Consider the following 25462-nt stretch of genomic DNA (forward strand, 5'->3'; position numbering starts at 1 on the left):
GGATCCCAAAATCTTCCCAGGGAAAAAGCCGGGAGAAAGTGGGAAGGGAGGGAGGGAAAGGGCAGGGGGTGGGTGGGCAGAACCTGTGCCTGAGGAGGGGTGGGCGCCCAGCTCTGCTCCTTACTGACGGCCTGTCTGGCTTCTTCCTCCAGTGCTCAGCATTGGGGAGGGCGGTTTCTGGGAGGGAACCGTGAAAGGCCGTACAGGCTGGTTCCCGGCCGACTGCGTGGAGGAGGTGCAGATGAGGCAGCATGACACGCGGCCTGGTGAGTGACCCCATGGCCCCTGGGCAGCTCCCAAGGGGACGACCTCTTCTGGTTTCCCTTTGGTCTCTCTTGGTGCTAAATCCACGTGGATATTCACAGAGAAAAGACTAGAGGTAAACTCAAACGAACGCTCAAAGTAGACACAAACTGCGTACACAACATGGACATGCATGCACACACTCCGTGTGTACCTGGGAATGTGTGTGTGACCTGACCCTTCACGTGCCGTGGAGAGGCAGGGGTCGTGCACCGGGAGGTGCACATGCGTGATGATGCCTCTGTCTGTGGGATCCCACACTGACTCCCGGTGACTGCCACGCCCTGCCAGCACCATCCCTACAGAAACACCAGGTGTGTGGAACGCATGATTCCTGCGTAGCTGGCAGACATATAAGGAGGTCAGTGTGAGGAAAGAGGCGTTTTTCCAAAGTGGACAGATTGTCCAAGTGGGCAGAGCAGGGAGGCCCGGAGCAGCCAAGAGGAAATGAGGCCAGTTGGGCCTGGAGGTGCCCTGGTGGGTGCCCTGGGGCAGGGATGGTCTGAGGGCAGCAGGTGAGGGAGGGGCTGGTCCTTAGCCTGCAGGGAGGATGTGAAGGTAAAGGCTGCAGTTTCTGGGGTTGGTGAGTGGCCTCTGTCCATCCCTACTGGCCACCTGGGCTTCCTGGAAGGATCCCTCTGGGTGCTGGAGTCCAAGGGGCGCTGCTGGTAGAAGGCAGCATCTGGTCCTGTGGCGGCCCCCAGGCTGGAGATGGATGCATGTCTTGGGGGTGTCCTTGCGAGGAACCCTCACGGGTCCCGGGAGGCCCCCAGGTTCATGCATATTGCTTCTGGCCTGGAGAGCTGGTGGGCCAAGCAAACCTCTCCTGAGTGATGGTCACTGGGAGTCCCTGGTGCTGTGTCTGGATCAAGGGTTCATGCATCCTCCCTCTGCACATGAGAGGCCCAGCCCCGGGGTTACTCTGTCCCCATCTCTAGGATGAGTTTCCCAGCGACTCCACCCCTGTATGGCCTGGACCCCTGCCCTGTGCTGAGCTTAGCAGAGGCCCAGGGATGCAGGAGCTTGGCCACTGACCCTTTCCTGGGCAGGTGCCCTTTCCTCCTTCTTTGGCATTGTCTTGACTTGTTCTGACGACTCTCCTGGTGGCTTAGCGTGTGGAAGGGACCCAGCCCTGTGTTCTCAGCCCATGGAGGGTGGATAGGGCAGGGTCCAGATGGGAAATGATTTCAGAGATTTGGGCCCTGGTTCAGACAGTGTGGGAGAGGGGAGGTGAAGGAGAGGTCTGAGGAGGGGGGGATCCACACCTGTGGTGGGAGTGGGTCTGGAGCTCCCCCACATGGTGGTGGTGAGGAAGGTTCTGGTTTGAGGACTGTGGATTGAGGGGCATTTGGACCTAAATCTGAAGCTGAAGGGCCGGGAGGGAGGTTTAGGCTGGAGTCAGACTGGAGAGCAGCAAGTATTTTTCAGGTGTTTATCATGTGCTGGGCCCTGTGCTGGGAGCCAGGATCACAGAGGTTGGGCTGGAAGCCTTGTGGGAGCAGTGGCTGTGATGGGGGCCGTGTGCATGTGGGAGCTCCCTGGGTTGGCCTGAAGGAGTCAGAGGGCCTCAAAGCAGAGGCGTTGTCTAGCTGAGTCCTCTTGGTGGTCAGTGGGTGGGCTGAGGGGGATAGCCATGTGTGCAGGGTCCGTGTGGCGCTCTGCAGCTGCGTGTGTTGGCATGGCCTGTTCTGAGCACCTGGCACGGTTTTAGCTCTTCCACACGTACAAGTCGTTGACTCATCCCAGCAGTCCTGAAAGGTGGCGCCACTTGTTATTATTCCATTTCTTGGGGGTCACATGGCCCTGCGGGGTGAGGTCTTGTTTGTGACATAGGCAACAAGTTCTGTGTGAGTGAAGGACCTGCTGGGATGAGGGGTGAGCCTGGTGTGGGGATCATGAGGTGGTCAGGTGGCCGTGGGGTCAAGGGACAGCGTGGCATCATGGTGGAGGGAGCCCAGCAGCAGCTCTCTGATTGGATCAAAGCCCAGGCTGGGCAGAGCAGGGAGGTGGAGAGCAGAGCAGGAGTGGGCTGCTGTGGGGTCACAGGGCAGCCGGTGTGGAGTTAGGGTCTGGGCTCCAGGCAGCAGCCATGGTGTGTGTGAGCCGGGGAGTGAGTGGGGAGGTCCCTGGGTAGACAGGAGTATTTCATGAGTGGGCAGAGGGAGAGGGATCTGTGGGGGCTGCCTATGAGGGGCAGGCAGTAGGAGCAGTGACAGCCCCCTCTGACCTCAGCTACAGGCCCAGCTGGCCACTCTGCACAGAGCCTCTGCTCTGGGGCCCCGGGGCCAAGTTCTGCCAGAGGCGAGTATACAGCCCAGGAACAGGAACCTGCTTCCAACATGCCCATGTCCCCTCTTCCCCAAAAAATCTATTTCTGGGATTGGAGTGGGGACAGAAAAGGACTGAAGGGTCAGGGAGGGGCACAGTCCTATGCAGACAGGGTCTGGCGCCCAAGGTCCGTGCCTGTTGTGGGATCAGGAGTTGAGTCCTGGTCACTTACCGAGCAGAGAGCACCCTCCCACGGCACCTCCTGGCAGGCAGAGGGTGGAGCTGAGAGAGAGGGAATGGTGAGGCGAGGTCAGGTGTGTTCTGGGGGCCCAGCATGACCAGGGCCCTGTGCCGTCCTTCCCGTCCCTTCTTCCCTTCATAGTAAGGTCAGCACTAGGGCGGGTAGTAGGAGAGGGTTGGGTTGGGCATTTTATCTTCAGCTGTGTCTTTTATGTGTCTTATTAACAAAATTGGAAAAATGAATTTGTGTTATGTAATGTCTACAATTTGTTTGGTTGAAAAAATCTGCAAACAGGAGGCTAGTGAACTGTAGGTCTCGGGGTTCTTCAGCAGGGAGCCACCATGAACACGTCTGTGGCAGGTCGATGTGGAGAAGGGTGTGATGGAGGAAAGGAGGGGTCCGATGCCCCACCTGAGCGGTGATGAGGCTTGGCCTGAGCTGGCCTTAGGTTCGGCGGGATGAGGGCTGCAAATGTGGCTAGGGAATGCCAGGATGATAAGATAATAGATTATCAGAACCAAAGGGATTCTCCAAGTTGGATTTTTCTGTTCTATATGGGGAGGCTTACAGGTGACTGTTGACTTACTGAGAGTCACACAAGTTAGTAGCTGGGACCTGGAACCCAGCCCAGTACTATTTTGATATCTGTGTCTTCCGACAGGAAATGAGTGCTCTTCCCTCTTTCTATCTGACCACTGCTCCATCGATGTTTATAGCCATCTATCCTTTGACTCACCCACCCATCCCACCATCATTTCTCACCCATTGACTCACCAGCCAACCCAGTGCACCACCCTTCCCTTCCTCCGTCCGTCCGCTCGTGCATCCACCTCTCCGCCTGTCCACCCACCCGTGTATCTGTCTGCTCTTTGACCTGGCCACCCATCGTCTCCTTCCCTCCCTCCATCTACCCCTCCAGTGCCTTTTGATCCACCCTTCTGTCCGTCTCTCTTAGCTGCACCTGTCCACCCGTTACTCTCCTAGTCAGCATGCAGAACACCTGCGACATGCCAGGTGCTGGCACCAGGATCACAGAGATAAAGAACATGTGGTCCTTACCCTCAGGGAGCTCACAGTTAGTTTGGGAAACAGGTCATTGCAAGCTGCAGGTTCTCTTTCAGATCCCATTTCCTGCCACCCTCTCTAGCTCCCTCTGCTCCAGCTGCACAGGCTCTACTCCCTCAGATGCTGCAGGCTGATGGCTGCCGTGGGCTTCCCCCGACCACCCCCACTCCTGGGAAGGCCTTTGCCCACATATCCGCAGGATGCTCCCCGTCCTCAGCCTCTGCTCAGCCCTCCCTTGGGGGTGAGACCTTTAGGTGCCTCTCTCCGCACTCCCTGGTCTGCTCGCTGATCTCTTCAGCACTTGCCAGCACTCACACGCTACGTCTTTATCCTGGTTTATCCTGTCTCCCTGAATAGATTATAAACCCCACAAGTGCAGACTTTACTCTCTTCTCTGCTGTGTTCGCAGAGCTGGTGCACAGTAGGAGCTCAATAAATACTTGCTGAAGGAAAACATGGCTCTTGAGGAACGCTACCGAGAGGGAAACGAGGAAGGTGCTGAGGGTTGGAAGCGAGGCGGTGCTGAGGGCTGGAAGCCAGGCAGTGCTGGTGCTGCCGTGGGGCCTCTGTGGTCCCGGAGCATGAAGCTCTGGGGCTGGGAAGTTGGCAGGTGGGGCTCGCAGGCAGCTGGAGGAGCCCGTGGGAGCAGGGAGGTCATGGCTGGAGATGCGGCTTGAACTCCAGGTCAGCGAGGCTGGAGTGATGGGCAGACAGCTGGCTAGCTTGGTGCTGGCCTTGTGGGACTTTGAGATCAACAAGACAGTGGGGACTAAGCTCTGCAGGATGCACTGAGGTCAGGGCAGAAGACCCAGCCCCCACACCTGGATCCCCTGCCCCACTCAGAGGCAGTCTGAAGCAGGGACCCCATGAGGTTGACATCAAGGAGCTGTTATGAAGAAGTTGGTGAAGACACAATGCTGCTTCCATGGCAGCGTATGTAGGCACATAGAACGGCATTTGTAAATGAGTGTGGGTCACGCAGACACAGATGTGGACACACACGTGCATGAACACACCTCACACGTGCACGTCACACAGACACTCATGAGTACGGCACTTGCACGTACAGAGAAACGTGCATGGGCACAGCATCTGCACGTGACCACGGGTCACACACACACACACACACACACACGTGCACACCCCCCTCTGCTCACAGCCTTGGGGCTTGCTGACACTCTGTGGATGGCTCTGGCCTTGTCTGGACTCCCTGTGTTCAGCTGCTACTTAGAAAAGAGATGAGCTGCTTCCCCTTCTTGGACCCTGACCCACAGAGATCAGAAGTTCCTGCATCATCCCCTCAGCCTTTTTGCCTCAGGACCTCTGGACCCAAGATTCCAGGATTTGGGGCCCCTTACTTCCATCTGGACACATCCAGGCCAGGGGGGTGTGTGTGGACAGAGACTGGTGACCAGCATGGGTGAGGGCAGTTTAGGCAGGCCAGCTGGAGGCCACGACTATCCATCAGCTCCTGATACTCCCTCAGAAACCCGCGAGGACCGGACGAAGCGGCTCTTTCGGCACTACACAGTGGGCTCGTACGACAGCCTCACCTCACACAGGTACACGCAGGGACGCTGGCAGGGGCGTGCAGACGGGGCATGGGGCGGGACGTGAAGTGTAGAGGAAGGCCGGGGGTGAAGAGGTCAGAGGAAGGCAAGGGAAGGTTTCCGGCCGACCTCTCTTCTGTGTGGCCCGTCCGTCTCAGGGTGACTGCGGGGTGGACTGTGTCTGGATGGCCAGCCCTGTGGCGGGCCTTACCTCACTCCTCCCTGCTTTCTTCCATCAGCGATTATGTCATTGATGACAAAGTGGCCGTCCTGCAGAAACGGGACCACGAAGGCTTTGGTTTTGTGCTCCGGGGAGCCAAAGGTAACAGGCAGGCAGGGGCTGCATGCTGCTGGGGGATGTCTTCGGCGTCTTGCTTCTGCCCCTGACTCTACTCTCCCCTGCGCGCCTGCCCTGCCTCGCCCTGCGCCTCCCTGTGTTTGGCCTTCGATGCTCCTCTGCTGCTGTCGCGACTGTTGTGGTTTGCAATGTCCCAGCCGAGGCGGCAGTTCCTTCCCTTGACCGTTTTCCACTTTCTTTGCTGTAGAGTCTAACAGAGTGGGGGCCTTTCTGGTGTGGGTGAATGGGGTTTTGTAGAGGGTCATGTCCAGGATCCCTGGGCCGGCTCATCCCTGCGCCGTGGCCCTCCCCCAGCCCCGGGTCACTGCCCCCCGCAGTAGTCCCTTTCCTGTGTGGAGCCACCCGGAGGTTGTGTGTGGCAGTCGCCCCCACCTGAACCTTGCTGGTGAAGTGCCTTCCTAATTGCCCCCCGCAGCAGAGACCCCCATCGAGGAGTTCACGCCCACACCAGCCTTCCCGGCGCTGCAGTATCTCGAGTCGGTGGACGTGGAGGGTGTGGCCTGGAGGGCCGGGCTGCGCACAGGAGACTTCCTCATTGAGGTGAGGCCGTCCTGGCCGGCCCTGCCTGGTGGGTTCTGACCCGGGATCCCTGTGGTGGACATAGCTGCTTGTCTGTCCCAGGTGAACGGGGTGAACGTGGTGAAGGTTGGACATAAGCAGGTGGTGGCTCTGATCCGCCAGGGCGGCAACCGCCTCGTCATGAAGGTTGTGTCTGTGACAAGAAAGCTGGAAGAGGATGGGGCTCGGCGCAGAGGTGAGGGGTCACACTTCAGGCCTCTGTGCCCAGACTTTCCCCTGACCTTAGACCTTTGACCTCTGGCCCACATTCCTCTTCCCATCCCTGACCCCCAACTGCTGACATCAGATTCCTGAACCTCCATGAACCACCCACACGCGTGGGTTGGGGCCCCTCCCAAACACTGGTGTTAGACTGCCAGTCCTGTCCCCTGACCTGAGGGCTTTGACCCCTGACCCCCGACCCCAGGCTGCCCCTCCTCAGATCCCCGCCCCCTCCTTCCCGGCGTTCCCCCAGCCCCTGGCGTGGCAGAGCCCTCCTTCCCTACACCGCCAGCAGCTGCCTGGAGGCCGGGGTTGCCATAGCAACTGTGAGGTTGACGCTGCCGCGCTGCTTATTGTCGGAGGGAAGGGGGAGGCGGCACCTGAGGGAAGAGGAAAAGCGTCTTCTCCCCGCGACGACGCGGCACAGCCTGGGCCTGGGAGGCTTTGCCGGCCAGGCCCAGCCCAGGCCTGTGGCTTGGCTGACCACACCCTGGCCCCACTAAGGGCAGTGGCCACCCGGGCCTGGGGGGAGCCCTGGAGCAGCAGGAGCCCCACCCAAAAGGAGACCCCTCCCAGCCCCCACCTCATGGCTCTGGTGCCCCCTCACTTAGCCCTCGGAGCCTGCAGGGTGGGTGCTCAGGCCAGAGCCAGCCAGCACCGTGACCCCCACCAGCACCCTTGATCGCATCCCAAGGCCCTGGCTCTGGGGGTTCCCAGGGCCCCTGAGGCCCTGACCTCCCGGGCCCCCCCCAACCCCCTGAGCTCCTTACGCCATGAAGAAGTTTGCGTCCAGCCGTAGCCTGAACAAGATCCTGGCACAGTGCGACTCGTCCTCGCGGGAGTACGAGGAGATCCAGGCGGTGGAGCGCAAGTGGCACCTGCACCTGGCCACGCCGCGCCGCCTGCTGCTGGACAGGAGGTCCAAGGCCTCCCTCTTCTTTGCAGCCCCACCGCCCCCCAAGAGGGCCCCCAGCACCACACTGACCCTACGCTCCAAGTCCATGACGGCTGAGCTCGAGGAACTCGGTGAGTGGCAGGGGTGGAAGTGGACGCGGGTGGATGGTCTGGGATGGGCAGACGGGGCCAGGAGGCACAGGTAGTGTGGGAGGCCGGGGGTGGAGCCGCAGGGGAGGAAGGACAGGTGGATGTAGGAGCAGGTCAGAGGTCAATGGGTGGGTGCTGGAGCTATGGCGACATTTGGCGCTTGTGGGGTGAGGAGGGGCATGGGATGTGGAAGGGGTGAGATGTGAGGGGCTGGGGATGGAGAGTAGGGTGTCCAGGACAGATGATGAGGAGCAGGGCCTGGCCCACCAGTATGTTTGCACGAGTGTGCATGTGTGTGCGTGTGCTGCCTCTGGTTCAAGTGAGGAAACAGCAGTAGTGAGGTGACCAGGGTCCGCTTCTGGCTCTGCCAGGCGCTGGCTGTGTCCACTTTGTGCTTATTTTATCCACTTGGTGTCTGTGCACTCATTGGCCAGGCGGTCCTGCTGGCCCCACAGGCCCCAGGAACACTGCTGGTGGGATGATGGGGCAGGACCTAGATCGAGGCAGGAAGGGAGCAGGAGTGTGCTGGGCTTTGATGGGGCACATCCTGGGAACAAGCCCTGGTTGACCATCAGCAGTTCATGGGCATGTCTTACATATGTGTCTGTTAACAGTCTTGTTGTGGGCATGTCCAGATACACTTGATCATGTCCTGACATGTGACAGTAGTCTCTTCACGGACGATTACCCTTATTGTGGGTTTGTGCTGTACATGTGACCAACAGCCTCGTCATGGACATGTCCCACTGTACATGATAGTTGACAGGGTCTTTCTTTCTGTGGTGTCTGGCTCTGGTCACAGAAGGAATCCCAACTCTGGTACTAAACTGAATTCTTAAGTCCTGGCCACAGGAAGGGACCTGATTCTGTTTCTAGGCTGAGCCCCATCCCTGGGTTCAGTCTTGGTTCCATCCTAGCTACAGACGGAACCCTTTCCCTGGCCCCCAGAATTATCCCTGACCGTGCTCGTGGACCGAGCCCTGACCCTGTACTGGCCACAGGCTGAGTTGCCCCATGCCAAGCAGGTGTTCTTTCTTTCTTTATTTTTTTAAATTTTCTTGCCAAATTCTTCAATATTGAAGCAGGTGCTCTTAAATGCAGTTTAGTTCAATGTGGAAAATGGCTACCAACATATATTGGGCTGACATGGTCAGAATATTCTTCACCATAGCTATTCCACATAAAATAAAACCGAAGAAAAAAACCCATATAGATAATTCAAAATGAAGAGGGAAGAAACCAAAGCCAGGGGCTTCCATAGCTCGTTCTATAGTACCCAAGGGCAAGGGGTGGGGGTCCTGAGACCTCCACAAGGCTAGGAGACATGGCTGAACCTGTGAGAAGTGTTAAGGTTCAAACCAAGCCCAACAGCTGAAATTAGCATAAAAAGAATATGAAAAACAATAAAATAAATCGTCACAAAGATTAAAAGAACTAATAGAACTCCTAATGAAAGAATAGGACAGAAAAAACAAGCCAAAAAAAAAGAATAAGCACGTTTTAGAAGGATTCTTAAAGAACTGTTATTGGAACAAAAAGTATAGTCACTGGGATAAAAAAGAAAGCCGTGGCTGGGGTAAATAGTACACTAGACCCAGGTGAAGAGAGAAAGAGGGAGTTAGAAGATAAATCAGGTTACCCAGAATGTAGCACAGAAATATAAGGAGATACAAAATATCAAAGAGCAGTTAAGAGAAACTTACAGAAAACAACCCACATAGATAATTCAGTGGATCTATTGGGATGGTCCCAGCCTCTACCTAATGCAAGTCATGGGAGCAAAGGTCCCGGAAGCAAAGAATGAAGAGAATAGAGAAGGGGCAATATTTGGAGATTAGATGACTTATGCGTTTCCCAAAGTTGAACAAAGACATGAGACTTCAGTTTAAAGAAATATAAGTCTCTTATAGCAAGGAAATAAAAACAATTCTGTATCCAGAGTGTTCACAGTAAAACTGTAGAACGCAGTCGACAAGCAGAAATCTTTAAAACCATGAGAGAGGCTGGGCTGTGCGGTGGCTCACGCCTGTAATCCCAGCACTTTGGGAGGCCAAGGCAGGTGCATCACTTGAGTCCAGGAGTTTGAGACCAGCCTGGGCAACATGGCGAAACTCTTTCTCTACTAAAAATAACAAAAATTATCCCAGCATGGTGGTGTGTCCCTGTGGTCTCAGCTACTTGGGAGGTTGAGGTGGGAGGTGGAGGTTGCAGTGAGCTGAGGTCATGCTACTGCACTCCAGCCTGGGTGACAGAGTGAGACCCTGTCTCAAAACAAAGCAAAAAACGATGAGAGAGAGACTGGCCGCTAGATGCCTTGCTTGGAGCAATGGTTCAACTGACAACAGACTTCTCATCAGCAATAGCAGATGACGGTGGAGGATGGAAGAAGAGCCTGAAAGCGTTGAGTCCAAATTCTTTTCCACCTAGAACTAGAATTCTATACCCCACTAATCCTCCTCCCTCATTCAGGAGTGAGGCAGAGAGACCAGCAGACTTCTGGCCCTGGGGTCGTAAGGGTCCAAGATCAGTCAAGGGAGTGATTGAAGATCCAAACTGATCAATAAGCCAGTACCAGTAGGCAGCTGGGTCCCTGGATTCTCCTGCCAGAGGCTGTCACATGGTCACGGTCATCTGAATGTTCAGAAGGGACTCTTCTTTTCAGCACCATGATGCTTTTGGGCAGCCTGAGATCTGTAATCCCAGGACCCAGGCACTCTGCCCTGTGAAAATGAAAGAACTGCCCTTTGCTCTCTGGGCTTTTCCACTTGAAGAAACCAGTGAATGGAAGAAGCTCCTCTCCCTGTCTCCCCTGGGCTGGGTGTTCCCTCTTCTGCAGCAAGCCTCAGGACAGGTTGCTGGAGTCACTTGATGGACCCTGGCCTCCCAGAGCAGTTGCTCACAGCTTCAGGCCTTCATAATTTTCCGGGTTTTTTCCTGAGCAGAGTCTGGGGGAGGATGAAGGGACAGCTTAGCATAGAGCTTCTACCCACACTTCTGGAGCCTGGGAAGCCACCCTGTCCCTAGAAGACAGCTGTCCTGGGAAGCCAGGCTGGCTTCCTTCTGGAAGTCCCCTGTGGAAATGTCTGATTTGAGGAAGCCATGCCAGCATCAGAGTTTCCCCAGGTACCTAAGGGACCATTCCACCATCCAGTGTTTTTGCTTTCAGAAGATAAAAATGAGGCCTGTTGGTCATTACTGGCATGAGCACATGAGAACTGCCTCACACTGTCAAGAGCTATGAGAGCCCTGTAGGGTCCATAGTCTTATCAAGAAGGTACCTGAACACCAAGAAAGAAAATAAAGTGAGGTGTCAGAGAAGGCAGGTGCAAGGTGGCGGCTCCTGTCCAGGTGGCTGTTTGCTGCTCAGAGGATGTGGGAGACACAGGGCCCTGTCTGAGGAAGGGAAGGGAAGGGGTATTCTCTGGGGGAATGGGGTGAGCAAAGGCTAATGCCCGGAAAATGCAGAGATGGGAGTGAGAGGAAGGGGCAGGGTAGGGACCCTCGTGAGACAAGTGGAGAGAGAAAGAGGGCAAGAGCACCCCTCCTCCCCTCAGCAATGGGGGCTCCACGTGGTCGCCACATACAGTCTGCTCAGCTTGAGCCAGGGATGCGCTGGGGCCACAGGACAGTGGAGACCCAGGCCAGGGAAGGCCCAGGTGCGTCTAAGCCCTTCCTGTGTATTCACGTTCCCGCGAGAAATCTGGACTTCCCTGTAATTTCTGGGCCCCTTTTTCTTTTGTGATGAGAACATCAGGGTAGGTGCCACATCCAGCATCTGTGTGAGTGGCCTTGTCCTGGAAAAGGTTTCTGTGTCAAACACACTTGAACTGCCTTTTGTTTTAAGACCACCTTTGCACAGAACACACAGGTGACCACCTTGGTTTTCAGCGACAGCTGAACTTGTTTTTTTGCGGGGGGGTTTTGCCTTTTTTCTGAATGGACGTTTGACCGAGCTGAGCATGACTGAGTTGTGCATGTCTGTGCATGTGTGCATGGGTGAGCGGGCCTGCACTGGGCATGTGTGCATGTGTGTGCGCACACAAGGCCCTGCTTGTGGTGGTTTCCTCCTTGGGTTTCAAGGCATGTACCAACCGACTCTGCATTTGGGCAGGTTTGCTGTTCGTGGTCTGATAAAGAGGTGTAGGCTGGGGGAGGATCTGGGAGGTCATGGTTGTTGGGGAAGGTGGTGGTGACAGGGATGGAGTGGGGAAGGAAATGGGTGTGGAGAACGGGGCCCAGGTGGTGGTGACAGGGATGGGGTGGGGAAGGAAATGGGTGTGGAGAATGGGGCCCAGTGCCAAGCCCGCCTCTTACTCCTTTACTTTGTTTCTTGATTCCAAGCCTCCATTCGGAGAAGAAAAGGGGGTGAGTCATCTGCTTGTGTCCCCAGGGCCTTGGCTTTGCCTGACCCCTGTCTGGGGGAGTGCTGGTGTGTGAGGAAGTTCCAGTGCAAGTCAGGGTGGCCCGGAAGCCTGGGCTGCACCCTCCTATTGGCCTTCTCCCTGGGGATCTGGTAGGGGCAGAGAGAAGGACCTGGTAGGATGGACGGGGAGTTCCCAGGGGTGTGACCCTCTGGGACTGTGATGGCCTTGGGGGCTCAGGTGAGCCAGGGGCCTGTGAGCTGTGCAGATGGCCTGGTGGAGGCACCCCGGGGGGAGGAGCTGGAGAGCCCCTGTGGGTGGAGGCCACTGCATGTGCCATGGCCGGAAAGCAGGAGGGAAAGGGCTCCGAGGGCTCAGCAGGGAGCTCTTGGGAGCAGGGAGACTGGGCTGTGTCAGCGTGCTCAGCCCAGCCTACATCGCTGCTTTCTGCTGGTCCTCTCGGGGCCTGTGCTTAGGCTGTGGGACCCACTCCCATGCTGGTTGGTTGTAGGGCCAAGCCCAGAGCTGATGGTCCCTTCAGAGTAGGGGTCTGAGTCCCACAGCACTGGAGAGGGAGCTTGGAGCTCCCCTGCCCAACAGCCCCCCAGGCTGTTGACTTGACCCTCCCGAACCCCCGTTCAGGCCTCCCTCTACCCTTTGGGGCTCCTCCTTGTGTGTCCTGTATGTTTAGCCTGGCTGCAGGGGAGGGAGCATTCAGGGACAGTCACCTGGGCATGGGCACTGAGGTCCAGTGTCTGGTGAGGTCCTGGGACCTGGCTTCTGGTGGCCTCTTCTGCCTCTTGGGTGGATGAGAATTAGGGCCCAGACAAGCTTGAGGTGGCTTGCTCGACCCAGGCCTGTGTATTCGCTCCACGTCCGTGTGCCTGATGCCCATCACTCCCTCTCTTTGGACCCACTGGGCTTTTCCTGGGTGAGGACACATCTGCCAGGCCGTTGGCCTGGCCCTCTTGAGGTCCCCTTGCTGCCTCTTGCCCCAGTCCAGGTGAAGGGCTTCCGCAGCGTCTGCTTAGGTTTTACAAACAGGTGACAAGGTCTCTTCCAGTGACCTTTCCTGCATGCCTTTGGGGCAGACACACAGACTATTTCTGCAATATTCTGGTGCTGTCCTCCAGCTCATTGTTGGGGCTCCCAGAGTGCCGTGCTGCAGCCCATGTGCTTCGTCCAGTCATGGAAGAAGTGATGGCCAATCGGTCCCCCCTCAGGCTGGGTCCCTGTTGACCAGACAGCTGCAAACTCAGCTGTACCCTGCTGTGCACCCAGAGGGCCCTGGGAGTGAGTGGGTCCACTTGGCTCCTAATGGGCTTCATTTCCCTTAAGTATTTGAAATAATTTATTTAAGAATATATTCTCTAATACTGGGGATGGGGGTGGGATTTATGTCAACCTCATCGGTTTGTAATTTGCAAAATTCTTGATTAATCCTTTCCCTTTTGAAAACATTTCTCACCTGGCTCCAGCACCATCGCCCGATGACCAGAAACAGCTGCCTCACTAAACGTTATGTGCATCCCGCTGTGGGTCTCTGGGTTGGGTCTTCTGAACCTAGAGACACAGCTCTTCCTAGCCCGTGGCTCAGGTGGCACCCTGTCTCTCGTGATGCTGTCCCGTGTGTGCCCCCCGGAGTTTTCTCTCCATTCGCGTCTTTACTTCTGCAGTTTCTGGGGAGTGTGGTGCTTAAGTCTGATCTCTTACTTCCTAGGTTAGTGATCTCGGGCAGTTTCTCTCTCTGAGCTTCAGTTTGCTCCTGGGTAGGATGAGGGTGGTGATAAAATCCTTGTGCAGTTGTGGGATGAGAGGAGAGGGTTCACATAAAGTCCTGCATACTCTAGAAATCAAGAGCTTGACAAATGGTGGCGATGGCGACTTCAACTTCCAAAAAGAAATTGCTCACTTCATGACAAAAGCAAATGATAAATCCCCTCAAACCAGCAACCCCTGCTCTGTACCTGGGTCCTGTCACCTTGTGGCACTGGGGGCTGTGCGCAGGCCCACATTTCTGCAGTTGGAGCCTGTTTCACTTGTAAACTTTTGTATTGTTCAGGGCACAGGCAGGGCGCTGATGGAGCACAGAGAACATTTGCTCTCTTCTGCAGACCCACAGGCTGTCTGGGGAGATGAGCCACACAGACATGAATTGTACTGAATATGTGCTCAGTGCCAGCACAGTTGTAAGCCTTTCTTACGTGCTAATTCTCACCAGAGACGTGAAGCTAGTGCTGTTTTTATGCCTGTTTTATCAGATGAGGATACAGAGGTCACAGAGAGGTTAAGTCAGAACAGAGTCAGTATACAGGGTGGGTCTGGTCTTGGTTGGGTACAGGACAGTCTCGGGGAGTTATTTACTTCCTTCCAGCAATGCTAACCGGATTGCAGAGGTAGAACCAGCAGGTGCTGTGAATGGGAGTAGGAGTTGTCCAGGCTGACCACTGAAACTCTCAACAAGGGGTCAAGGCAAGAGTGAAAGGTGCCGAGACTGTCAGACAGTGGCCTCTCCAGGGTTGGCACAGGCCCAAAGAGTGGAGGAGGGCCAGGGCTTGGGTGGAGCCTGAGTGACAGGTGGGGTGCAGTGGGGCTGCTGAACGAGAGGGTGGTTGCAGCAGCCAGGTGGACAGGGTGCTGCCCCAGCCCCTGCCACATGCCCCATGCGCTGGTCCTAAGTGGACACACCGGGAGTGGGCGCTGCAAACGTCCTGGGGGAGCCGTCCAGCCAGAGCTCTGATGGTTCTTAACAGAGTTTCCAAAGTCACTTTGATAATATAAAATGCCACTTTTCAAAACATTGATTGTACTTTAATAAACACCACACTGAGAAAGTGCTTCTTTTATAATGAATTTGAAAGGAATGCTGCCGAGGCACCTTTCTCGCTGTGTGGGTTGTTCAGGCATCAGCCCAGTGGGGTCTTCCTAACCCTCCTTCACGTCTCTGCCTCCCCAGTGCTTTCTTAGGGAGTGGTAGAAGCCCTGCCGGTGAGGAGGGGCCTTTCCAGCACCGTCCCCCACCCTCCTTCCTCCTCCTTTCTTGATACGTCCTACCCTGAGTGGGCTGCTTTTCCTCAGGGTGAAAGAAAAGGATTCTTTGGCCTGTTCTGCAATGAACCATTTTTTAGGTCCTTAGCCTGGGGCAGCAAGCTCCGTTTTCTGAAGGTGTCCGCCATCCAGTTGTTGATTGACTCATTCATTGAGTATCGACTGAGCACCATCCACACATCTCTCGTAGAAACCTGCTTGTACCTCAGGGTCTGTCCTAGTGTGAACAGCTTCCCTTCCGGTGCGGTTCAGATCGCCATGCCGAGGACAGTGACACAGGACAAAGGGAAAGAGAGAAATCCAGGGAGACTCTCAACAGTCTGTCTCCTGCCCTGGTCTTCTCCCTCATGGTCAGAGTGGCCTTTCCTTGTGTGGGGTCCACAGGGTCACCTGGAGTGTCCTTGAGGATAGAGAGGCTGCCTGGGATGGGGTCTGAGTTCTGGGGTGTTGGCCCTGTCTTGGGGGTCCAGGGTAGGAGCCTCAGGAGGGAGGGGAGCAGCGCCCTGTGTCAGCATCATGGATGGCCGGGCCTGGGGAGGGGGTGGCCCAGGCAGCTGAGACGGAGCCTCCTTGCTGTGCAGAGAAGCTGGATGAGATGCTGGCAGCTGCCACAGAGCCGACGCTGAGGCCAGACATTGCAGACGCGGACTCCAGAGCGGCCACAGTCAAACAGCGGCCCACCAGTCGGAGGATCACGCCTGCCGAGATCAGCGTAAGGACCACGGGTGGCTGGGAGCACTGGGGTGGGCAGGCGTGGGGGCCAGACTGTCCTGGGCCCTCTTAACTGAGGTGAGAGCCCGTCATGTGGACCCCTCTCCATAGGGGTGTGTGTACCCCATGGCCTCTCTCAGAGACACTTGGGGCTGTCTCTGCCCCCTAAATTGCCACAACTCAGCAACCTGCTGGGCTTGCTCTTATGGCTTTTAGCGCCTCTGGCTTCAGGCAGTCCCTGTGTCACGCCCGAGGCTACCAAGATACCCCAGGCCCACGGAGAACACCACAAAGCATGTCTTTATTCCCTGCCCACTTCCCGACCTGGCACCTTCCAGGCTCCTCTCCCACGCTTACCCAGGGCACCCACCCTGCCCAACACCATCTACACTGTGCCACCATCTGTACTGTCCACACTGCCCAGGCTTCAATGGGCTGCATTCCCTGCTCCTTGAGGGCACAGCCTGGACATGATGACTGGGTACAGGCACCCACAGCACCAGCGCCACTTGAGTGAGTGCACGGGGTGTCTCACCTCTGGCTTAGGAGGAGGACTGGGGGCCCCCAGTGCCCTGGAACCTCCATATTCCCCCTCCCTGACCCCCACAGTCATTGTTTGAACGCCAGGGCCTCCCAGGCCCAGAGAAGCTGCCGGGCTCCTTGCGGAAGGGGATTCCACGGACCAAGTCTGTAGGTATGGCTGGGCTGTGGGGCTGCATGGGGCTGGGAGGAATGGGGCTGGGGCCCGGCAAGGTGGATTTGGGTTTGAAGGACCCTGCCTCTCCCTGCCGGTAACTGGGGTTTCCAGTTTCCCTCAGAGTCCTGCCTCTTCCTGGCCCCAGCCAAAGGATCTCTTATGCTGGTGATCATGTGGAAATTAGTCCTTCCCCAACCCAGAGAGTCCCTCCCCAAGCCGCCACTCTCTGTCCAGTGGGCACCCCCTGTTGCCTCTCATCCCTCTTGTGGGCAGCCTCACCCCTGTCCCCAGCTCAGCTGCCTCCATCCTGGTTGTTCCCCTGTAGCCCAAGTGCATGTGAAGTTTCTGATCCCAAAACTCCCCTTCCCTGAACTTGCCTCTCCCTTGCCCCTCCATGTATTGCTCTCTCTCTCTCCTTCACAGCCAATTTCCCCCAAAAGTCACCTCTATTTGCCGTCTCTCTCCCGCCCCCAACTTGCTTCTCAGCCTGCGGCAGACTCACTCGCTCCATACTCAAACTGAAACTGCTCCCACCAGGGTCACCAGTGGCCTCCAGGGCCTTCCTCCCCGTGGACGCATGGCCAGTCTGCCTCCTGCTGGCCTCAGCTGGCATTTGGTTTCTTTGCTCCTTCTTCCATGAAACACTCCTCCCCAGAGTTTTAGGACAACACTTGTTGGTTTTCCTGTCTTTTCTCAGGTGGCACCACCCTGCCACCCAGCCTCCCAAATATGGGACCTTTTCGAGGCTGTGTCTTCAGCTTCCTTCCCCTCTGTGCCTCATCACTCCCCAGCCACCATCACACCCCTCACTCACTGTCTCCTTTCCTGACCCAGATGGGAACATGTAACTAGTAGCCACCATGCATCCCTCCAGGCATTCACTCCCCCGTCACCTGCACACCTGCGATCCGTCCACCCACAGACCTGCCCACTTGCCCGTCCCTTGTCCACACAAACCCCAGGACACCCACCACCTGTTACACATCGGAGTAAACCTCTCAGCACTTAACTACTGGCTGGACACTGAGCATTTAATACTTAGAATAACCATATTGAGGTGAGACCACTAGCACCTCCATTTTACAGATAAGGAAACTGAAACAGGAGGGTAAATGACCTGCCCAAGATCACACAGCTGCCCTGCCTGTCATGTTCTGTGCACACTGCAGCCAATCAGCTGCCCAAACTGATTGCTCACCTGCCCCAGGACCCTGCCAATTGGTATTGACGTGAGGCTGATCCCCAGCCAAGTCTGGGGCGTGATTGGGGAACATGGCGTGTGCAGAGAGCTCAGCGGGCACATGGTGGGTAGCAGGGCACATGGACCAATGGAGCTGACTGGGGAGCTCCAAGCACACCTGGGTGTCACAGAAGGCTGTGTGTGTCCGGGCGGGGGTACTTTTGAATTAAGATGTACAAGATAAGTGGGAGTTTCTGGGGGATAATGGGGTGAACTGACGGAGCAGTGTGTAAAAGGCACATGGGTGTGTGATCTGGTCCTTCCGAGACTGCCAAGAGTTATTTCTGTAGGTGGGATTGTGGGGAAGAAGGCTGGTGAGACTGCAGCTACTCTGTAGCTAAGAAGCACACTCTTCTGCTCTCCTTGGCTAAGCCTCGAGTGTCTTCTGTGGTTTCTTTCTTACCCTCTGACTCGTCAGCGTGGGTGGCCCTACAGCCCTGCCCTGCACAGACCTCATCACCTTGCAGCTGGACCATGGCTTTGTTCTCATGACTGACTGCTCTGGCTCTGGCCAAATGAGGCTTTCCGCAGAGCAGCTGTCACCCTGTATCTGTCCAGCTTGACCCTCTTGAGTGCTCGTCATTGCCTCAGGGCCCTGGAGATCAGCCCCCGTGCTCTCCTGCTTCATCTGTGGACATCTGTCTCTGTCTCCCTTGACCTGGGTTTTCTGGCTCCTGCTGTTCCTAGGTCTGATCCTACCCATCTGGGTCCACGCACCTGCCCTGCAGGCCTTGAGCCCCTCTCCGAGGACTGCCAGTTCTGCAGTGGTCCCTCCTGTACGTGTGCTTGGTTGATGAATTGGGGGACAGGTGCTCCTTTTTGGTTCCCCTTGGCCTGCTGCGCCTCAGCTGCCAACATGCACATTGGCTAGGTTGTCAGACTCCCCAGGCCCCTGCCCCCTGCTCCCTGCCCCCTGCCCTCTGCCCTGGCTCTGTTGCCCTAGGCATATGATGCACCCCTTGAAACATCAGGATCTTGATCCGTAAACATGGAGACCACCCACTTCCAAGGACCACTCTGAGGCTTGCCCAGTAGGTGGCACTCACTGGCTGGGGACTGTGTGGCATACTGGGAGTGCTCAGCCGCCACCAATGTTAGTAGATGTAGATGCTGTGTCTTGAGGTTGGCACACAGTGGGTGCTCGAGAAATGCTCTCTGCTATTAGGCAGACAAAGAGGGTCTGCCTTTGCCCCCAAGGGGTCCCACCCCCTCCCAGATGGTATCAGAACAGATTCCCCATTCCATGCTGAGGCAGGTGACTTTTCTTTACCCTAAGTCAGAACTTGGCATGTTATTAGCATTAAATTTCCCCTTTTTTCATCTTCACACGTCACTCCCGCCTTCTACATCCTCAAGGTGCGCTAGTTCTGTGTTGCTCCATCTAACACACAGGCTTGTGGGTGTTCACTGCGTGTTCATACCCAGTGCAGGGAATGCAGCAGGAGACCCAGGACGAACTGGGCACAATTTCTGTGTCCAGCGGTTGGGGGTGGGGGGAAAGCAGACATAAAAATTAGGATGATGATAACCTCGGCCACCTTCCGGGGATACTGCAGTTCAGCCCTGTCCTGTGAAGGTGAAATCACTCCTCAGTAGTTGCAGCTGTCCTCCTGAGATGAGGAAACTGAAGTTCTAGAGGTTAAAGAATGTCAGTAACTGGCAGAGCTAAAATTCAAGCTTAGGTCTGTACACAAAAGCCCGCTGTTGCTACCTAGGCTGCAATGAGGTATCATACCCAGCAAGATGCAGTTGGCATTGGAGGTCTCATTAGCACTGCAGTGGATGGCGGAGGATTCCATCAGGAACAGGCAGTCTGTATTGTAGTGAATTCATAAAAATGTTGACCAATCTCAGAGCGAGGCTGGGAACGGCACCACGAGACCTGGGTGTGTCAGTGTGGGACCATCGGTCTACTCCCTGTGGGTCGGGCCATCCAGCACCTGCAGCCTCACTGAACATGCGTGCAGCACATGTGTCCACATCATTATGTCCACAGGGGTGCTCAGGAGGTTGTGTCAGGTTCTAGCTGGACAGCAGGATCATGAGGGCCCTGAGCACTCCAGCCCTTGCACAGCATCCTAGCAGTGACGTCCAAGCAAGGCATGCAGAGGGAGGTTCATTTTAAGCCTGTTTTGATCATGAAAGAACTGAAAGCTCAAAGGGGCTCAGGGCCTGGCCTGGGGTCACGCTGTCAGTGAGGGTTAAAATGAAACGTGCTGGGTGCTGAGCCTACAGTTCCATTTTAATTCATCCATCCATTCTTCCCTCCACCCACTCACCCAACCTTACTGAATTTCAGCCATGTGGGTCTCTGGGAGGAGCCTCTCAAGGCTTCTTCCACAGGGCACCTCCTTACTTGGGTATCAGCTCTTTCTCTGTCAGATGCACGGCTTCAGTAGCCACAGCCCTGCTGCCCCTCATCCTGCTAGGGTATCTCTCCTGCTCATTTCCGACCATCTTCCTCTCACCTCTGGTTGCCTCCAGGGCTTGTAGCTCTGCAACGGGCTTGTTTAGTCTTGGGTGGGAAGCCCTGTACTGGCCCCTCTAAGCCCCTCGGCAGTTCTGTCCCCATGTCTTGCGGGGCTGTCCCTGCCTTCCTGGGATGTCTTCCTAGGTTTGGGCAGGTCTTGGCCCCAACCCAGCTGGTCAGTTTGTGTCCTTCCTCGGGGGGCTCCCCTACGGGGGCCCTCCTCCCTCCTGTCCTCTTCGCGAGACCCCTCCCCGTGCAGCCCTGGGCCTGGGGCACAGAGCTTGGGCATCCAAGGACAAGTCCAGACGGGTCTTGCTCGAGCCGTGCTCTGGGCTCCCTGTTTCTCTCCTGCCCTCCATTCTCTGCCCACCGATGGCCCCATCTCCATCTCCGCGAGCATCCTGGCGCCTCGCCGGGTTCTGCCGCGGGCGTCCGTTGTGTCCGGGACGGTGGCTGCCCTGGGGTGGAGTCCTCTGTGGGAGGGGGTGCCGGGGTCCCCAGGAGCCGTTCCGAAGGTAGCAGCCCCCAGCACCCCGGCTGGTCTCACCGGCCCTTCCGTCCGCAGGGGAGGACGAGAAGCTGGCGTCCCTGCTGGAAGGGCGCTTCCCGCGGAGCACGTCGATGCAAGACCCGGTGCTGCGCGAGAGTCGCGGCATCCCGCCCCCGCCGCAGACCGCGCCGCCGCCCCCGCCCGCGCCCTACTACTTCGACTCGGGGCCGCCCCCGGCCTTCTCGCCGCCGCCCCCGCCGGGCCGCGCCTACGACACGGTGCGCTCCAGCTTCAAGCCCGGCCTGGAGGCGCGCCTGGGCGCGGGGGCTGCCGGTCTGTACGAGCCGGGCGCGGCCCTCGGCCCGCTGCCCTACCCCGAGCGGCAGAAGCGCGCTCGCTCCATGATCATCCTGCAGGACTCGGCGCCAGAGGCGAGCGACGTCCCCCGGCCCCCGCCCGCAGGCACCCCGCCCGAGCGCCCCAAGCGCCGGCCGCGGCCGCCCGGTCCCGACAGCCCCTACGCCAACCTGGGCGCCTTCAGCGCCAGCCTCTTCGCGCCGTCCAAGCCGCAGCGCCGCAAGAGTCCGCTGGTGAAGCAGCTGCAGGTGGAGGATGCGCAGGAGCGCGCGGCCTTGGCCGTGGGCAGCCCTGGGCCCGGCGGCGGCAGCTTCGCCCGCGAGCCCTCCCCGACCCACCGTGGTCCCCGGCCCGGCGGCCTCGACTACGGTGCGGGTGACGGCCCGGGGCTCGCGTTCGGCGGCCCGGGCCCAGCCAAGGACCGGCGGCTGGAGGAGCGGCGCCGCTCCACTGTGTTCCTGTCCGTGGGCGCCATCGAGGGCAGCGCCCCCAGCGCGGACCTGCCATCCCTGCAGCCCTCCCGCTCCATCGACGAGCGCCTCCTGGGCACCGGCCCCACCGCCGGCCGCGACTTGCTGCTGCCCTCCCCGGTGTCCGCTCTGAAGCCATTGGTCAGCGGCCCGGCCCTCGGGCCCTCGGGTTCCACCTTCATCCACCCGCTCACCGGCAAACCCCTGGACCCCAGCTCACCCCTGGCTCTTGCCCTGGCTGCCCGAGAGCGGGCTCTGGCCTCCCAGGCGCCCTCCCGGTCCCCCACGCCCGTGCACAGCCCCGACGCCGACCGCCCTGGACCCCTGTTTGTGGACGTGCAGGCCAGGGACCCAGAGCGAGGGTCCCTGGCGTCGCCAGCCTTCTCCCCGCGAAGCCCGGCCTGGATTCCTGTGCCTGCTCGCAGGGAGGCAGAGAAGGCCCCCCGGGAGGAGCGGAAGTCACCTGAGGACAAGAAGTCCATGATCCTCAGCGTTCTGGACACATCCCTGCAGCGGCCAGCCGGCCTCATCGTTGTGCATGCCACCAGCAACGGGCAGGAGCCCAGCAGGCTGGGGGCCGAAGAGGAGCGCCCGGGCACCCCGGAGTTGGCCCCGGCCCCCATGCAGTCAGCAGCTGTGGCTGAGCCCCTGCCCAGCCCCCGGGCCCAGCCCGCTGGCGGCACCCGGGCAGAACCTGGGCCAGGTCAGGGCAGCTCAGAGGAAGAGCCAGAGCTGGTGTTCGCTGTGAACCTGCCACCCGCCCAGCTGTCGTCTAGCGATGAGGAGACCAGGGAGGAGCTGGCCCGGATTGGGCTGGTGCCACCCCCCGAAGAGTTTGCCAACGGGGTCCTGCTGGCCACCCCACTCGCTGGCCCGGGCCCCTCGCCCACCACGGTGCCCAGTCCAGCCTCAGGGAAGCCCAGCAGTGAGCCACCCCCTGCCCCTGAGTCTGCAGCCGACTCTGGGGTGGAGGAGGCTGACACACGCAGCTCCAGCGACCCCCACCTGGAGACCACAAGCACCATCTCCACGGTGTCCAGCATGTCCACCTTGAGCTCCGAGAGCGGGGAACTCACCGACACCCACACCTCCTTCGCTGACGGACACACTTTTCTACTCGAGAAGCCACCAGTGCCTCCCAAGCCCAAGCTCAAGTCCCCGCTGGGGAAGGGGCCGGTGACCTTCAGGGACCCGCTGCTGAAGCAGTCCTCGGACAGCGAGCTCATGGCCCAGCAGCACCATGCCGCCTCTGCCGGGCTGGCCTCTGCCGCCGGGCCTGCCCGCCCTCGCTACCTCTTCCAGAGAAGGTCCAAGCTATGGGGGGACCCCGTGGAGAGCCGGGGGCTCCCTGGGCCTGAAGACGACAAACCAACTGTGATCAGTGAGCTCAGCTCCCGCCTGCAGCAGCTGAATAAAGACACGCGTTCCCTGGGGGAGGAACCAGTTGGTGGCCTGGGCGGCCTGCTGGACCCTGCCAAGAAGTCGCCCATCGCAGCAGCTCGGTGAGCAGGGCGGTGTGGGGAGGGATCTGTGCCTTGTTCGTTGCCCCCCAACCCATCCTTCCTCTTGTCCGTTTTCTGGCTCTCCTGTTCCTCCTTGTTCTGTTCCGTTCCTTCTGTGGCAACCCCCAACCCACCCCTGCCATCCACCTCTGAATCCGGTCTTGCTTGGACCTGCCTGAGAGAGAAGGTTTTTCTGGGTGTCTGACACATCAGGCTGCTTCTCACTATGTCCCTGTAGGTGCCAGCAGTGGGAGCTGGGCTCCTGTCAGAGACCCAGGCTGGGGACGAGTGCCCCCATGGCCCTCCTGGACGCTCTTGGCCCCAGAGAGAACCCCACTGTGGGTTCTCTCTCTCACTCCCGACGCAGGCTGCCTTTGCCATTAAGGGCTGTTTTGTGGTTTACTTTGGAGGTGGACCTCCCTCCCACCTTCTCTTTGGCCATGTGACTGCCCAGTGTGGCTGAGCACCCTCTGCCCTGGGGCCGCCTCCTGCCTTACTTCCTTTGGAGGCTTGGAGCACACTGCCTCCTTTTCTTTTGGGGATCTGCCACTAACTTCCTGTTTCCCATCCCAGAAACATTTGTCTCTTAGCACCACCTTAGAGTCCCTTAAACATGGATTCCCATGTGTCATTTCTAAAGTGCAGTAGGAAGATAGATGGAAGTCATGCCATCTCCCTGCACACCATCTGCCCTGTTGCCTTCTCCCCCCAGTTCCCTGTCTGTCCTGCCCCTACCCGGGAGGATCTGAGCAGGAGCCTGGCTTGTTGCTGAGGCTGTTGCAGCTGCCAGAGCCCTGGCTGATCCCATAGGTCTTTACTTGAGGACCCCACTCCCAAGGCTCCCTCCGAAGAGGAGCCCTTCAGGCCTATGGGCTGCATGGATGCTGGTGTCAGAGCTGGTCACCCCCCACCAGACCCCTTGCTCTGCCTTTTTCAAGCTGCTTTTACATTCTGTCTCCTCTTTGGGTCTGGGGAGAGTATGTGGGTGCCATTCTTGCTGCCGGGAAGACCAACCTAGTGGGCCCTTTACCGTCAGCCTTGGAGGGCAGAGTTCACAGCGTAGCAACGTGTTTAGAACGTAAGGATTCTGCAAGTCTTACTCACAAGGGCCTGGCCATTCTATCTTCTTTAGTTCAGGATTCAAAAGATAAGTGGGAGCTTGGGAAGCTCCTGAGGCCTCTCCTAAGGTCCCAGGATGCTGCCTCCAGCTCCTGTCATCCTGGGGGATTGCTCTGGGGTCCTCTCCCCTTTTGGCCTCTTCCAACTCCCAGCCAAACTGGAAAGTCCTCTTCCCAGCAGCGCAGTGTTGAAGGTGCCTGTAGAATGGGTGGAGACAGTAAGCATCCAGTTGGAGTGAGCAGCCTGGTCCTAGGCCTCTGTGCGGGACCAGACCCCTGAGGCTGGGTCTCCTGACGCACTCCTGACCAGCTGCCATCTTCCTTCTCTGCTTCTCCTGCCTCTACTCCTCTTTGCCTCTTGATCTTGATGAAAATCAAAGCCATTTAAAAAGTGCATAGCACAGTGCCTGGCCTGGTTCAGGCTCTCCATAAACATTTGTTAAATGGATGAAAGAACAAAGCAAAATGCAAATGCTGTCTTTTGTGATTTGAGATCTAGGGAGGTGGCTTAGGACAAACCCACAGAAGGACCGACTCAGCGTACAGACTCATCAGCTGTCCATCCCCCATGGTCGGGCTCAGGTGAGCCTAGGTCTCATCATTGACCCTCCCAAGAGGCAGCTGCAGCAGTTGCAGGGCAGGATCAGGGGATTCCTCAGCCAGAACCTTCTGGCACTTTCCCTTCTCTGAGTTAATCCTCCCACTGTGGTTTTTAGTGTTCTGTCTTGGTCAGGGTAAGGTTCTCTTATCCCTTGCCTCTGGCCTTCACCAGGACCCTGTTTCTCTTTCTCAGATGTGGGATGGAGAAGGACAAGACCAGCAGCCCTGACCCTTACATGCTATCTGTTCTTTTACTCAGTAGTTCCTGCAAAATTCTGGCGTCTGATTGGATTCATCTGGGTCCTCTGCTTCTCCCTGACCGATCACTGGGGCCTGGGGACATAGGATTGTCATCGGCCAGGATTGAGTCCTGTGTTCTCCCAGGAGCCAGGGGGATGGGTCCACCCACCTAGCAAGCAGGTGCTGAGAGTGAGGGGAGGCGGCTGTCCAGATGGAGGTCCGGTGCTGTCCCTGGAGTAACCAGATGCTGGCCAGCCTTAAACAACTGATGTTGTTCCTGTGACGCGGCCCTCACCAGCTTCACCAACTCCCTTCCTTGCCAGTCACTGGCTTGAAGCCATCAGAGGGCCCTGATGTCAGCACTCAGCAGGTCACAGCTTAGTGCTGTCGTCTTGGGTCAGCCACTGAAGCTCTGTGAACATCCATCCCTCCCCTGTGAAGTGTGTTTACAGTGAGCCAACTGCACAGGCTGTCGTGAGGCTGCATGTGGCTTCACCTGTGAAGCACCCAGCAGGCCCAGGCCTGGGGCCTGTGGACCCTCACTGGTAT

At 57.7% G+C, this 25462-nt stretch overlaps 1 protein-coding gene across 1 annotated transcript in view; it reads left to right on the forward strand.

The window, feature by feature from the left end:
- Positions 1-25462, forward strand: part of SHANK3 (SH3 and multiple ankyrin repeat domains 3) — a 53974-nt gene that overhangs the window by 22116 nt on the left and 6396 nt on the right. Inside the window, exons 12-21 of the mRNA XM_064368287.1 lie at positions 153-266; positions 5364-5439; positions 5667-5749; positions 6201-6325; positions 6407-6539; positions 7511-7591; positions 11951-11974; positions 15600-15730; positions 16339-16423; positions 20702-22955. Of these exons, the coding sequence (XP_064224357.1) occupies positions 153-266; positions 5364-5439; positions 5667-5749; positions 6201-6325; positions 6407-6539; positions 7511-7591; positions 11951-11974; positions 15600-15730; positions 16339-16423; positions 20702-22955 (3106 nt within the window). The remainder of the gene's footprint in view (positions 1-152; positions 267-5363; positions 5440-5666; positions 5750-6200; positions 6326-6406; positions 6540-7510; positions 7592-11950; positions 11975-15599; positions 15731-16338; positions 16424-20701; positions 22956-25462) is intronic.

This window comes from Aotus nancymaae, unplaced genomic scaffold, assembly GCF_030222135.1.
Source record: "Aotus nancymaae isolate 86718 unplaced genomic scaffold, 86718_ANA_hifiasm-v0.15.2.pri h1tg000076l, whole genome shotgun sequence".
Lineage (NCBI taxonomy): Eukaryota > Metazoa > Chordata > Mammalia > Primates > Aotidae > Aotus > Aotus nancymaae.